This window comes from Lepisosteus platostomus, chromosome 9 (genome assembly GCF_059453375.1).
Source record: "Lepisosteus platostomus isolate fLepPlt1 chromosome 9, fLepPlt1.hap1, whole genome shotgun sequence".
Lineage (NCBI taxonomy): Eukaryota > Metazoa > Chordata > Actinopteri > Semionotiformes > Lepisosteidae > Lepisosteus > Lepisosteus platostomus.
The window spans coordinates 51,846,306-51,860,799 of NC_142619.1; the positions used below are offsets into that span (position 1 = coordinate 51,846,306).

A 14,494-nucleotide genomic window follows, 5' to 3' on the forward strand; every position below is an offset into this window, starting at 1 on the left:
TCAGATTGACAACCCCAAAGCAGAATTAAACCAGGTTTCTGGAATGAACATGCCTATTCTTACAAAAAAATGTCATGGGATCTTTAACGACCAAGTAGTCAGGAGCTCAACTGAATGTCCCATCTAACAAACAGCTTCTTCTTCAATACAGTCAAAATACTGGGACATTTGTTTGGACATTCTAGTCCAGAAGGAAGGGTGCTACCTTCTGGTAAATTGAAATAATTTATAGCAGCAAGTTGGTTTTCCTTGGAGCTTTCCTTTTCTAGTATTAAGTAGGGCAAAACTTAACTCCTACCCAAAATACCCTAACTCCTGATATCTGCCAAGATCAAGCTGGGAGATGGTTGCTGTTGAACATTTCTCATCAAATACCACAAGCCAGTAAGAGCTTCTATTTTTAAGACATGAAGACAAATGAAGCAAATTTGGTAATAGGCCTTGAATAATGTCATTGTAAGCCTTGCTGGTGTAACTCATACTGTCATATATAAACCCAGAGATATTATCAAAATACACTTCTCACAATTACCTAGTATAATTCTTCTGAATGTATTCTACTGGATTTCTAAAGACATTAACTGGGCAAAACACAACACAATACAATCAGCAATTATTCCAATTACTTGGAATACATTTCCCAAATCACACAATGAAAGAAGGTCTAAATATAGCAAAGACAAAAGACCAATTGCTTAGATGTTATTTTAAAATATAGAAGTCTATTAAGTAGTTTAAATAAACTATTTCTTATTTTTTCACCTCTACATAGTGCTAGTAAAACCCACTGATTCCATTACCTGTTCTACTATTCAGTAGCGTTTGGCACAGTAGATAGAAGATGTGACCATGGATCTATTATGTAGTACCTTCTGCATCTAATTTACAAAGCGTTGGACAGCCCTTTGCCATCCACCTGTTACCTTAGAGAAGGCATACCCTTTTTTCATTTCTCTTTACCCATCTTACAGCACATCAGATCAGTGTAATCAGGTGGGAGGGATCTCCTTTCTCTTTCTCTTACCTCGTGTTCTTCCAGCAGATGTTACTGTATCTCTAAACCCTATCCCCATTCCTTGACTAATATACCTATATTTTAAAATCAAGGGCGTTAAACACTAGTAGGCCTGCAAGCCTGCTATCCTGCTTCTCCTTATGCACTCAACAACACAGCTAGGGAAAAAAGTAGAACAGCTGCATTTACAGAATATATACTAATGGAAAAATAAAACGCAACACCTCCCTCTCCACAGTCTTGCCCTCCCGTCTGTGTGGAACAGGCTGAAGAGTGACTCATCCATGAAGAGGACCTGATGCCACTGCTGACGGTCCATCGCAGCCTCTGTGTGGCCCGAGCCAGTCGGGTGTGATGTCTAGGAGGTGTGAGCAGAGGGCCTCTGACAGGTCGCCTTGCTCTAAGGCCAGCAGCATGGAGCCTCACTGTTCTGTCACTGATGCGGGCATTGTGTCTGCTCCAAAATGTATGCAATATTATATTTATGTCTTCTATTTCAAGTAATTTTAACTTGTTATAAATAATCCAGGTACATTGTTTTACCTGAGCTGAAATATAAATATTACATGAGGTCACTGCACAAATAAAGCTAATCATTTTTAAAATTTAGGGAACTAATGAGATCAAGTGACATTTCCTCTCTTAATTGCTCCATATAATCCCTTTCCTTAAAACTTTTATCTGATTAACTTTTTTAAAAAGGCGCTCTCACTGGATAAAGGTTAAATTAGATTATTTCCTAAAGAGTTTCAATGACAGAAGGAAAGGCCCTTATGAGGCCTTAATCCCAATCTTTTTTCTTTAAGAAGATCATAATTTGATTAATTGGTTTATGACTTTATAGTGGTATACCTTTAACAGGTCCTTTCATTCTGACAGGACAGGTGCGTGGTGAAAATGGCAGGCACAGAAGAATTTTACCTCTTTGAGAACATCTCTTCTGTGGGGCCCTGGGATGGACCCCAGTACCACATTGCCCCAAAATGGGCCTTCTACTTTCAGACTATATTCATGGGGCTTGTATTTTTTTGGGGCACCCCTTTAAATACCATTGTTCTAATAGTAACAATCAAATACAAGAAGCTGCGGCAGCCACTTAATTATATATTGGTAAATATATCCGCTGCAGGGTTGTTAGCTGTGTTTTTTTCAGTATTTCCAGTTTTCATAGCAAGTTCAAAAGGTTATTTCTTTCTTGGGAAGACAGTATGTGCTTTAGAGGGATATTCCGGAGCAATTGCAGGTAAGAATGGGAAATTTTACCTTTTGTCTTACAGATAGGTGTAGTTTGATTTCAAGGAGATTCTCTTCAGGTTTTCCTATCTTTTTCTTATCTCTGATTTTGTGGATATATGTCTAGATTAGAGGAATAAGGTGTTAAGGCATTTACTAACAGGCTTAGTTTAAAAAATAAAGTAAGATTCCATGGGAGGCAGTACCTCTTAAATTCTTACTGTTTGTAATGAGGCAAAATCATTCGAGTTTTATTTTTTTCTTTACTGACGACTTCAAAGAGATACATCTTTATTATATAGACTTTTTATGTCCATACAGAATCTTGTGTTGCTGTTAAACAGTGTTCATCTCACCTTAAATTGTAAAAGACTCAACTATAAAAAAGCAAATGTAATGTGCTGCAAGATATCAGACTTGGGGGAAACAGCAACATAGTGTTCATTATTTTAAAAAATACCATAAAGAAGGAAATTGGCGTGAATTGAAAAAAAAAACTTGCTTTGTATTCCTTTGGAATATGGAATCACCAGTGGATGTTCACTATGATTTCTCTTTACTTTCTCAAATCAAGAGACACAGTTTTAATTTCCATTGGATTCTTGGAAATCACACAAAGGCCTTTCATCTCTGAAGTCATGAAAAAGGGCAAAAACCATAACCACAAACAATATATAACAATGAACTGTTCAGAAAATTATGTCTTCTATTTAAATTTTAATGGATGACAAATTTAAAAAATATTAATGTTTCATGTCATTGATTAAATGTTCATTATACCACTGCTGTTTATTTGCATCTAAATACTTTCATCCATCACTTCTATTTTTATAAAGCATCCAACCAAAATATTAAATTTAACGATAAATTAAAGATTAAGGTTGGTTGTTTCAAAACTGCATATCATTTTATAAACATAAAAACTTTGATACCCACATAGTTCTGGAAAATGAATCAATATTGTATAAAACAAAAAACATGACCTATTATATAAAGATTAAAGCTGTATAAAATAATTAATTTCAGTCAATTTTAAATGCATAATCTCCAACAAGATTATAGTAACAATTAATGTCCATTAATTGATAACAATTATTGTGCTCGTATTAAAAACATACAGTACAGCACCAAGAAAACATTAACCTCAAACATAAATATGGACATTACATAATTTAACTATGATAGCCAACTTGAATGAAAACAAGTCTTTATGTAAATATCCAATTTGGTTTATAGTAATCAATTCCATGTTTCCTGAAATAATGTGATGTATGAATTAAACAAACAATGAGTAATCAAAGATACATGGGATGCGAAAAATAAGTTAGTTTCATTACCTCCATTTAAGAAATAATCAGAATCTTAGAGTATAGATCTTGAGGGCTAAGTTTGGCAGACCCCAAGCTATCAGACGATCAGAAACATTGTGAGTTTGGTCTTCACCTCACAGGTGTGTGGAAACAAGTCATGCCATGAGCTAAGGAAATCTCTGAGGACCTCAGAAAAAGAGTTATTGATGCTCATCAGTCCAGAAAGAGTTACAAAAACATTTCTAAGGATTTGAGGCTCCATCAATCCACCAGACAGACAGCTTAGAAATGGAGAAAATTCAAGCCCTCTACCTACAAGCAATTGTCCTACCAAAATCTCTCCAAAACAAAACCAGAAATTCAAGTTACAAAGAACCCCAGAGAGATATCCAAGGAACTGCACGCCACTTTCGCCTCATTTTATGTGATTGTTTATGATTCAACAATCAGAAAACAACTGTACAAGAATGGTGCTCATGGAAGGAAGGAGAAAAACACTGCTCTCCAAAAAGAACATTACTGCCTATCTGTTTGTTCTGGAACAATGTTTTCCGGACAGATGAGACAAAGGTATAGCTTTTTGGCCTGGCAAAAGTAAAACATTGCTTTTGAACGCAAGAACCACATCCCAGCTGTCAAGCATGGTAGTCTGAGTGTGATGTTTGGGACTGGTTTGCTGCCTCAGGACCTGGATGGCTTGCCATCATTGACACAACCATGAATTCTGGATTATATCAGAAGGATCTTGATGACTTATGTGGAGAATTTCATGTCATCTGTCTATGACTTGAAACTGAACCAAAAATGGGTCTTATAGAAAGACAATGATCCTAAACATACCTTACGAACACATCTGCAAAAGAAAGGCTGAAAAAGAAAAAATCCAATGGTATAGTCAAAGTCTGATCATAAACTCCATTGTTGTGACATTATTGCATTTTGTAAACGTGGTTAGAACAGCTTTTCTTCATAAATTCTCCTACAAATTCCTCTTGTGTCTCTTGTCCTTGTGTCATTGATAATTATTTTTTTGTTTCAAGTTCCCTGGATGAACTTGGTTCAGACTTGCTACAATTTTGAACAGAGATGAGTCTAAACATGATATTCCATACTAGAAAAACTCAGTTCCTATTAATATGTCTTAAAATAACATTACCTTCAGACCAGAAACAAAAGAAGTTTATTGTATAATTTTAACATGAATTCTTTTCAGTTAAATCCATGCTGTTAATGAAGTCCAAGTTAATCACAACACTCCGTTGGCCTGTTCTTGTTGCTTTTGTATGGCATCACCATAAGGATAATATTTAGTCAAAGATCTTTTTCATGAATTGGTCCTTATATTTAATATCACTCATTGAAAGCTAAACTGACAACCCAGCTAACAGTTTTCCTTCTTTATTATTTTAAGTGTGGATTTAACCTTTACTAGTTCCTTTGCAGTTCACATGATAACTCAGCTCCCCAAACAAATCCCATATATAACGGCTGTATAAATAAAAAGTGTACCTGTTCGGAATTATATGTGATCTTAGAAATGTTCTCAGATACTCATACTGAATACACAGTCTTTACTAAAGTGATGGAGTTGTAAGTCAAAGTGTGCTTTGTTATTGTAATCTGAAAAGATGATTATCACTTAAAGACAATGTTATTGTAACGGACATTTTTCCGAGTTAAATTAATTTAAAAATCTGTCTAACTACACTCTTAAAGATGTGAAGTAATTAAACCTTTCACCAACCCTTTCAAACTGGAGTTCAGTCGAGAACAGAGTTATGGCATCTTCAGTGTCATTTGTCTTTTGTTTCACAGGGCTTGTGACTGGGTGGTCTCTTGCCTTCCTCGCCTTTGAAAGGTATATAGTCATCTGCAAGCCCTTTGTAAACTTTCGCTTTGGTTCCAAGCAAGCTTTGATTGCTGTAGCTTCTACCTGGGCAATTGGAATTGGTGTTGCATCACCTCCATGGTTTGGCTGGAGCAGGTAAATTATTTTTTAATAAATCTTGGTTGAAATTAATATTTCCAACAATATAGTGGAACATACTTACTAGCATTTGTTCTATTCTATATATACTCTAAATATTCTATATATACTCTATAATATATATTTTAAATATTCTATATATACTCTATATTATATATGTGTAGATTGTAGAATCTAAACCAGTATGGCCTATTATAAAGGTGGATGTGTTGTCTACAAAACTAAAGTTTCTGATATTACCTCAGACCAGCATTTATGCATTTTGATGTTCTGCATCAATGAAAAGCTAAGGGTTTCAACACAAATGCTCCATTTCAGTTCGCACTGAACAGAGTTCACTTTGTGGGACTTCACAGCATGCTGGAATCATTGGTGTCATTTTGTTAGGCTCCATTCAAAAAGATATTAATGGATGTTGACTGGACAAATCAAAAGCATGTGATTGGATTTTGGCCAGAACTACTTGTTTGCAATTCATAAATGGCATCTTTAAATTGTTAAGTTTCAGTAACATTTGTCTATGAAGGAGTGTATAAAATTAACCAAGTTAATATTTAAATCAGCTATTCATAGACATAAATAACATTTTCATTTTACGTCTAAATAATAATATCTTTTCATTTTTCTCATAAATGCCATAAGGAGTGCCACCTACAGCATTCACTTTTCAGTATTTTGCTCTACGGCTCAACTTGTAGCTGCAGATTTGGATTTTGAACAATATATAGTAGATATGCTTGTTCGACCCATATTACATTTTCATGTGCACAAAAAAGCCCTTTTCCTGGGTTTTTAGCTGTGTTTAAAATTTTCAGTGTTTTAATTGTGCTGTTGGTAGATTTCATTTTTCTGTTTCAAACACCTACAATAGTCCTCAAGGATCTTTTTATTTGGCTGTAGAGAACAGGAGGACAGGTGAAGTTTTGGTTCTCAAGCACTCTATGTCCATTTATCAAATGCTTAGAGACAATTGCCTGTATTTACAGGTGACTAAATCAATTAATATATTTATTATAGCTCCCTTCACAAAACAATGCCACATAAATAAATAAATACATAAATAAATACATAAATAAATACTGTATGTAGGTACAGTAAACATTTGAAAATGGCATATTTTTGTATAATATAGATTCATCCCAGAAGGACTGCAGTGCTCTTGTGGACCCGACTGGTATACAACAGGCACAAAGTACAAGAGCGAATATTATTCCTACTTCCTCTTCATCTGCTGTTTCTGCTGTCCCTTGAGTCTTATCATCTATTCTTACTCACAGATCATCAGAGCTCTCAAAGAAGTAAGTTAATATACTGAATTAATCTTCACTCTTTCTCTTTTATAGTACGTTGTTGCTCTTAAATCGATGTCATCCATTCATTTCTGAAAGGTGCAAACATTTTTATGTCATATGAAGAAACCATTCATTCTTAAATCCACTATAAAAATAAACAAATAAATTGAAGAATTTTGATTTATTTTCTATATACAATCTTGGCTTTTTGACATCCGTGACAGTTGCATTGTTTATTCTCTGGCTCATTGCCAGGTCGCAGCCCAGCAGGCAGAGTCAGCCACTACCCAGAAGGCTGAGCGGGACGTCTCCAGGATGGTGGTGGTCATGGTGGGCTCTTTCCTCCTCTGTTATGGTCCTTATGCTATTCTTGCCATGTACATGGTCAACGTCAGAGGTGGAGTGCAAGACCTCCGATTGGTAACCATCCCTGCTATGTTCACAAAAAGCTCCTGCATTTACAACCCCTTAATCTACTCATTCATGAATAAACAGGTACAGTATGTGGTCTAAAATATACAGTACATAATGAAAAATACAGGTGTTTGAGATTTATGTTGTCGACTACTTTTTACAAATATTCAGATTTATTTCAGTAAGTTACCCGATGAAGACTGCTGTAATTTAAAGGAAGAATTTGCTATAAATAGCCTCTTGTTTCAAATTGACCTAGGTGATGCTGTTAGTACAGTGGCACATCTAGTCTAAACAGGTATTTATATACCAATACACAAACTTGTGAAGTGTGTGCTGTAGACATTTCCTTATTCACATTTTTTATAAATACCTCACTGTGCATAAAAAGTTTTCAAATGGTTTTAACTAAACGCTTAAAAGTTTAAATGAAACATTTATTTTTTTATTTAGAATGTTAAGCATTTTTTATACATCTTTCTCTTGTATAAAATTTTGCTTTTCTTTGCTCAGTTCCACGCCTGTATCATGGAGACGGTGAGTGGGAAACCCATCACAGATGAGTCCGAAGTATCCAGCGCCAGTAAAACCGAGGTGTCGTCAGTCTCCTCAAGTCAGGTCAGCCCCAGCTGAACGACAAGCGATCAGCTCTGAGTTCAGACGTCTGCAGGGATACCTCCTCACTCATAAACCAAAGGGATAATCTTTAGAAAATAGCCTTAGAGAATTCTGGGCATCATCTGTATATTCATTGTTCTCATAAACAGTAGAATAGCGGATTTCATTTATTCATTTGAAAATAAAATCATATGAGCAGCTGAGAAAAACTGACTGAGACTTTTTTTGACACAGAGGCACATTTCTAGTTTAGTTACCATGCATGAAAATACCACTTATGAGACAACTGGTCTTTTAAAAGACAAAAAAGTTAATTATATCCCCATACATACATACAGTACATTGGGGATATATGCCTCAGTGTTTTGAATAATATTTTTAAGAATATGTGAAAATAGGATTACATTTAATTCATTAAATAGATCAAAAACGTTTAATCCAAAGGAATATTTATGAAAATGATCAGCTTCATCACATATCATTTATCTAAATACCATTTCATATATATGTCTTTTGGCTTGTCTTCAGACGATATTCTTATGAAAATCAGCAAAAAATGTTATTTTGTTATTCCAAAGCTTTACTGTTATTCACAATTAGCACCATTATTATCACTTCAACATATATTTGTAAACGACATGTATGTGAACAAGTAAAGGTTTATTCCACGCTGAAAATAGAAGAAAAGAAACACAACGTTTCTGCTGTGGAGCCTTCTTTGGGTGTATGTGAACATCCTGCTGTCTGTGGTGAGATTTTCATATAATGGCAACATCTGTTTCCTTTTTGTTCAGAAAATTGTGAACCACTGACATGATTATAAGTCAGTTTACACTATGGATATTCCAGAAGAATAAATTACAGCTCTGCTGGAGTTATTAATATTAAGAATACCTTCAAGGATCAAACCAATAGTGGAGGACCACCTTAGCAAAAATTGTGGCTGCCATTGGCTGAGAACAGATGAAGAAAACTGAGACAATGACCATATAATATTATTGGTTGGAACAGACAAGCCAATCTCTTTTTGAAACCACTATCATTACCAGCTTTCGCTATATATGTCACGCCCCACACTCTCCCTCGCAAACGACATTTCATTCCCGGAACCTCTGCTTCCCAATCTCATCCCTGATTGAACCCAGCACATTCTCACATGCATCAGATTCCTCAAATTCTCACTCCCTAACCAATCATCCAATCACACCCCTTTCCTTTCAGTATTTAAACCCCCCTTCGCACACCTTCCCACGCTCACTATTGAGAAGCCTTTATAGTATTCTCCAGTGCGCGTTTCCAAACCTTTTGACTGATCTCCTGTTACGAATCTTCTGCTTCCGCCTCTTGACCTCGCCCTTTGGATTTTGTCTTTTGGATTGTCCCTTTGCTACTCTGCGTCCTGTGGGATTCCGGTCACGCATAAGGATCCTCCTATTCCACGTATAGGCTCTGCATCTGGTTTCCGCACCGTGCGAGTCCGGGACCTGGAAGCACCTGGTCCCGTTAAGGTTTTAATCTCTGTTCCCGTTCCTGTTCCCTGTCCGCCGGTTCCGACCCGGTTCATGGTTTTAATTCCCTGTTTGGATGGATCTCCTGAAACCCTACCACAGATTCCCCCTCTCCCGGGCTCGGCCACCTCCACCCCCACCACGACTCATTGACGGTCTACCTTCCTACACGGTCAATAAGATCTTGGATGCCCGCTGGCTCCGAGGCCGCCGACAATTTCTAGTCGACTTGGAAGGCTATGGTCCTGAGGAACATTCCTGGGTCTCTGAGAGAGATATTTTGGATCGCAGCCTCATCAATGATTTCGTTCGTATTCGCTCTCTGGGGTCGTCAGGAGCCGACCCTAAAGGGGGGGGTACTGTCACGCCCCACACTCTCCCTCGCAAACAACGCTACATTCCCGGAACCTCTGCTTCCCAATCTCATCCCTGATTGAACCCAGCACATTCTCACATGCATCAGATTCCTCAAATTCTCACTCCCTAACCAATCATCCAATCACACCCCTTTCCTTTCAGTATTTAAACCCCCTTCGCACACCTTCCCACGCTCACTATTGAGAAGCCTTTCTAGTATTCTCCAGTGCGCGTTTCCAAACCTTTTGACTGATCTCCCGTTACGAATCTTCTGCTTCCGCCTCTTGACCTCGCCCTTTGGATTTTGTCTTTTGGATTGTCCCTTTGCTACTCTGCGTCCTGTGGGATTCCGGTCACGCATAAGGATCCTCCTATTCCACGTATAGGCTCTGTGACAATATATATATTGCACACACCTCTCATTTTGTCACATTCTTCTCTTTTCAGCATGGAAGAAACCTTTACTTGTTCCTTTGCAGCCTACGCGTGCTGATGCAGCTCCCCACTTGTATTTCCATATTCCTTCGGTCTTATTCCGCATGGTTGGTTCTGGGGTTCACTTGTTTCTTTTGGGATTTGATTCCACATTCCACAGAATTAATTTTGGATATATGAGTAGCCAGGTGGGCATAAGCTAAAGGCTGTGTCTGAGCTTCTGAAGTTCTGGGAGAGTGTTAGGAAAAGAATGAATTAAAGGGAGTTTAGTTGATAATTGACTCTTGTGCTTTAACATACAGGATCCAGCCAGGCTGTACTGTAGTTCCAATTCGAGATTCTTGAAAGATTTAAGAGTGTTACAGAAGAAACTTGCAAGTATTTGTCTTGGAGTGGGTTTAATTAGTGAATGATACAACAAGAGTGAATTTAGTATATTTGTATCTTTGTAGTCCTGGATATAATTTGAATCCTCCATCATGTGTGAAGAGTTAGAATTTGGATGCCAATAGGGTAAAGATAAGCGTAGTGCACCAAAAGGTCTCTGAGAAGACAAGAGATATCTTCCTATTAAAGGGGAAGCCTGGCCATTTATTAAGCGAATGTGCCAAGTTTAGTGCTGGGGTGTCCCTGGGTTTGTTGGAAATAGTTACTGAAAAGAAGAGAAAGGAGTGTTTCATGAATTCAGCTGTTCCAGCTTCTCCGGTGGCTTTCGGAAGACTTGAAGAGTTGGTCCGCAGGAGATGAAGAGGAATGCAATTTCATCTAATAGCTCTGTGCTTTTTGGGACTGAGCTGGCTGCTCTCCAAGGAGACCAGCGGTACATCCTAGAAGCCTGGAGGGGTTCTGAAACCCAATAATAGTGTCAGACTGTTAAAACGCCTGTCCTAAATGAGTGATGTGCTGTCTCCGGGTTAAAAGTCGTGGCCTGGGTGTTGGCATTCAGCAAATCTTTTGATTACAATTTGGAAGTTAGAAATTGGAAGGGTATAAACAATTCACATTTCCAGATCTAAGTAATTATCATTTAAGTTAGGTGTCTGAGTGTTTAATCTGTGGTGGAGATCTTCCACTAGCCCATAGAATGTATGCTATATAATGTATACAGTAGCCAATGGGCATTTACAATGATATTATTTCATCTTAAATATAATCAATCAGTTGTATTCAGAACGTCCTAAAACTGAATAATTCAGTTCAGAAACCTCATGTATTCTTCACTATGCGCTGGAAGAATACCCCAGGTACTGTATCTAACCCATATAGTTGTCTTGTCCTATATTGTCTGAATATCTATATTAAAGAAGTTACTTTTTTTAATATTAGCAATTAATAATGCTAGGTATTATACATTTAATCTAATGTAGCTTTTAATATTCTAGTCAATGCTGAATTCTTGTGTATTTATCATTACACAGGAAAATAACTGTTCTTGTATTTTTTCTGTAACTTGCCTTTTTAAAGGGCTAGCTCTCATGTGGGGGACTAAGCACAGATGATCTTGAAGAAAAATAAAAAAACACAAAAATAGAACATAAGTAGAATGTGGAATAAAATGACATCAAATGGTTTTGTTATTTTCAAAAACCAGAAAGTAACATATGCTCCAGGATAGACAAACAGTATTATCTAGCAACAGGCTGGCCTTGCTTTATATTATTCTTATAAAGCAAGTTATAAGAATAGGAAATACAATGAATCTGGGAATGTCTTAAACAATTCTTGTCCTTTGCACGTCCTATGCTGGACATGTATTACTGTTGCACTGTCAAAGGCACAATGCAAAATGCTTTTCGCCATAAATGTATTTTTGATTTGCATATCACTCACCACACCTCTAGTTTTATAAATCCAAATTTACCCTGAGCCATAAATAAGATTGCAGACAAAAATCCAGTATGATTTGTAGAGAATGTTAAACACGTCTTAATATTACTCTGCTTTTGCGCTGTCATCTTTTCAAGACACTTGTGCATTTCAGATTTTAATCTGTCTATAAATATTGATAGAGGTCTAATCTGGTTCCCTGAAAAGTTGAACAGTAGACCTCACCTCCTGTTTTCTCCAAAAGACACTCTCATCTAGAGCAGAGAACTGGACTCCTCCTCTTGTTAGAACATATACATTGGGAAATGATTTTCCAATTGGACAGCGTGATTTAGGGTTGAAATGTCATCATAGACACATGTTTTACTACTACATACCACTTATAACTGTCCATGGTGAATTCAAGAAATGTTATGGATCTCTGAGTAGAAGAATGTCGTGGCAATGTATGGACAAATTATATAAATATTATGTTGAAAAGATGTTCTTTTAAAATACCTTTTAGTCATATTTTCACATATTTTCATATGGTGAACTATGATTTTTGTGGTGCGGCATTTTGCCATTTTACTAGACTTTCACAACATGCATTTTTATAAATGCCTCTAGTTAAATTTGAATTTGTTTCCATGTAATCACTAGAGAATTCTGTTTCTTTGACAACTTTAAAAATAGTTAACATCATGTATATCTCATTATTGTGAATGTAAGGTGATATAGTATGTGTTTTCCAAAAATTGGAATTTTTTAACGTTGCTGTGGAAACAAAAAATAATTTAATCTATATTAATTTATCCTATGTAATGTATGTTTCATAACCAAAATAAAAGCATTGAATGAAAATCAAATCAATTACGGATAGTTCTTTTTATATTGTAGAAGATTAGAAGCCAATCTATAAACATTATTAGTGTATTTTCATGTCTCAACTCACAATCATAGTATGATCCCTGCAACCTCACATGGGTAGAATAAGGAAGTGTCATTATAGATGTGCTCAACCAATATTAATTGATTTTTCAGATTGTAGTTGAAAAATATGATGGTGCACAGTATTTGGATTAATTATTAATCAATTGCTTAAAATGGCTATCAGGACAACTTCTGTGCCAGTTTGCACATCCTCATAGTTTCCACTTATGACCTCTGGTTCATGTTTCACTTTTGACACCAAAAACATCGACTGGAACAACGTTTCCATTGCCTTTGAGGGCTTTGAACACTGTGACGCAGCAAACGAGGCTGGAGGGATGAAAGTAGAACAAAAACTCTGTGAGCAGCATGTCATCACTCCAGCAAATGAAGGAGCACTGTCAGCATTCTCACAAGGAATTGAGGAAATCGGGGGAGAACTGATTTCCTAATACATTATATAAACAGTGTAAAGGCAGACCTACTTTGTTGATAACATTAGGTTGAAGACCAGTAAAGTCGTAGGTGCGAAACAAGACTTAGGAAGATAGGCTTACACATTTTCGTAGAGAAAACGTAGTAACTAAAATGTGTTTATCATGACAGATTTTCAGCAAAAAAAAATCTTCCACTTTTTCTTCCTAACCTCTGGACAAACAGTATCCACTGGATTAGCCACTATCTTAAAAATCTCAGGTTCTAACAATGTATCTCTTAAGATGGCTACCAAGTACAGGTTAAGATCTCGAGGGAGGGAAAGGGAAAACAGGACAGCTCAAATCTCAGCTGGTACTAAGCCCAGAAGTCTGGGATATCATTAACAGGTCCTAAAGTAACATGCTACACCTGAAAGAGATTTGTTACAATACGTAAGAACTTAAGAATGGTTACAAATGAGGGGCCCGTTTGGTGGTAAAGAAGTCAAAAGCGACTGCATTGCGTGGAAAGCTCAACAGCATGGAAGGTAGTTATACTAACCACTACACCACCAGTGCAGCAGTAAACTGGGATCAAGTCCCAGTTTTAGTCTATAGACCAGAGACAAGCTGAAAATGACCATTTCTGATACCACTTTTTTTCCATGGTCACCATGTAAATGGAATTAAAATCTATTGAGTAGATTTAAGTTTAAAACACATACTGTATCTGTCTGCAAAGGTCTATGGTTGCTTAATTATTAACAGGCAGGCATCTCTGTAGAGGAAAAGTATTTCAGTAATGGTTCAGCAAAGGCTGAGGCAGGGGCAATGTTTTGGAGTGGCTCCTCAGTTTTCAGAATCTTTTATTGGGAATTTAAAAGATAAAGTCTGAGGAGCACAAACAACATGTACTGTAGGTGTATAGGGAGTTAGTTCACTGGTGCAGTTAAGACTCAAAACATTCGAACCGTCATGTTTTTTTAGTTTTGGCTAAAACACAAATAGCTGAGTTCTGAACATGCTGCAACTGGTTGAGATGATGTTTGCAAAATCCAGCTAGTATTGTATTACAATAATAAGTCTGGAATAGACAAAAGTTTGTGTTGGCTTTTCTGCATCAGAAAGATGTAGAGATGATAAAGGAAAGATGTGTAGGGATACGTGCAA

General features: G+C 36.7%; 1 protein-coding gene across 1 annotated transcript; it reads left to right on the plus strand.

Annotated features, from left to right (window-relative positions):
• Positions 1-1,904: 1,904 nt before the first annotated feature.
• Positions 1,905-8,078, plus strand: LOC148655197 (ultraviolet-sensitive opsin-like). The gene is made up of 5 exons (XM_088645491.1): positions 1,905-2,258; positions 5,374-5,542; positions 6,678-6,843; positions 7,093-7,332; positions 7,765-8,078. The coding sequence occupies exons 1-5, from the start codon at positions 1,913-1,915 to the stop codon at positions 7,882-7,884; spliced, it is 1,041 nt and encodes a 346-aa protein (XP_088501617.1). The 5' UTR covers positions 1,905-1,912; the 3' UTR covers positions 7,885-8,078.
• Positions 8,079-14,494: the final 6,416 nt, after the last annotated feature.

Coding starts and splice junctions, on each gene's coding strand:
- LOC148655197 (XM_088645491.1), top strand. CDS start 1,913: ATGGCAGGCACAGAAGAATTTTACCTCTTTGAGAACATCTCTTCTGTG. Junction 6,844..7,092: donor TCATCAGAGCTCTCAAAGAA/GTAAGTTAATAT, acceptor GCTCATTGCCAG/GTCGCAGCCCAGCAGGCAGA. Junction 7,333..7,764: donor ACTCATTCATGAATAAACAG/GTACAGTATGTG, acceptor TTCTTTGCTCAG/TTCCACGCCTGTATCATGGA.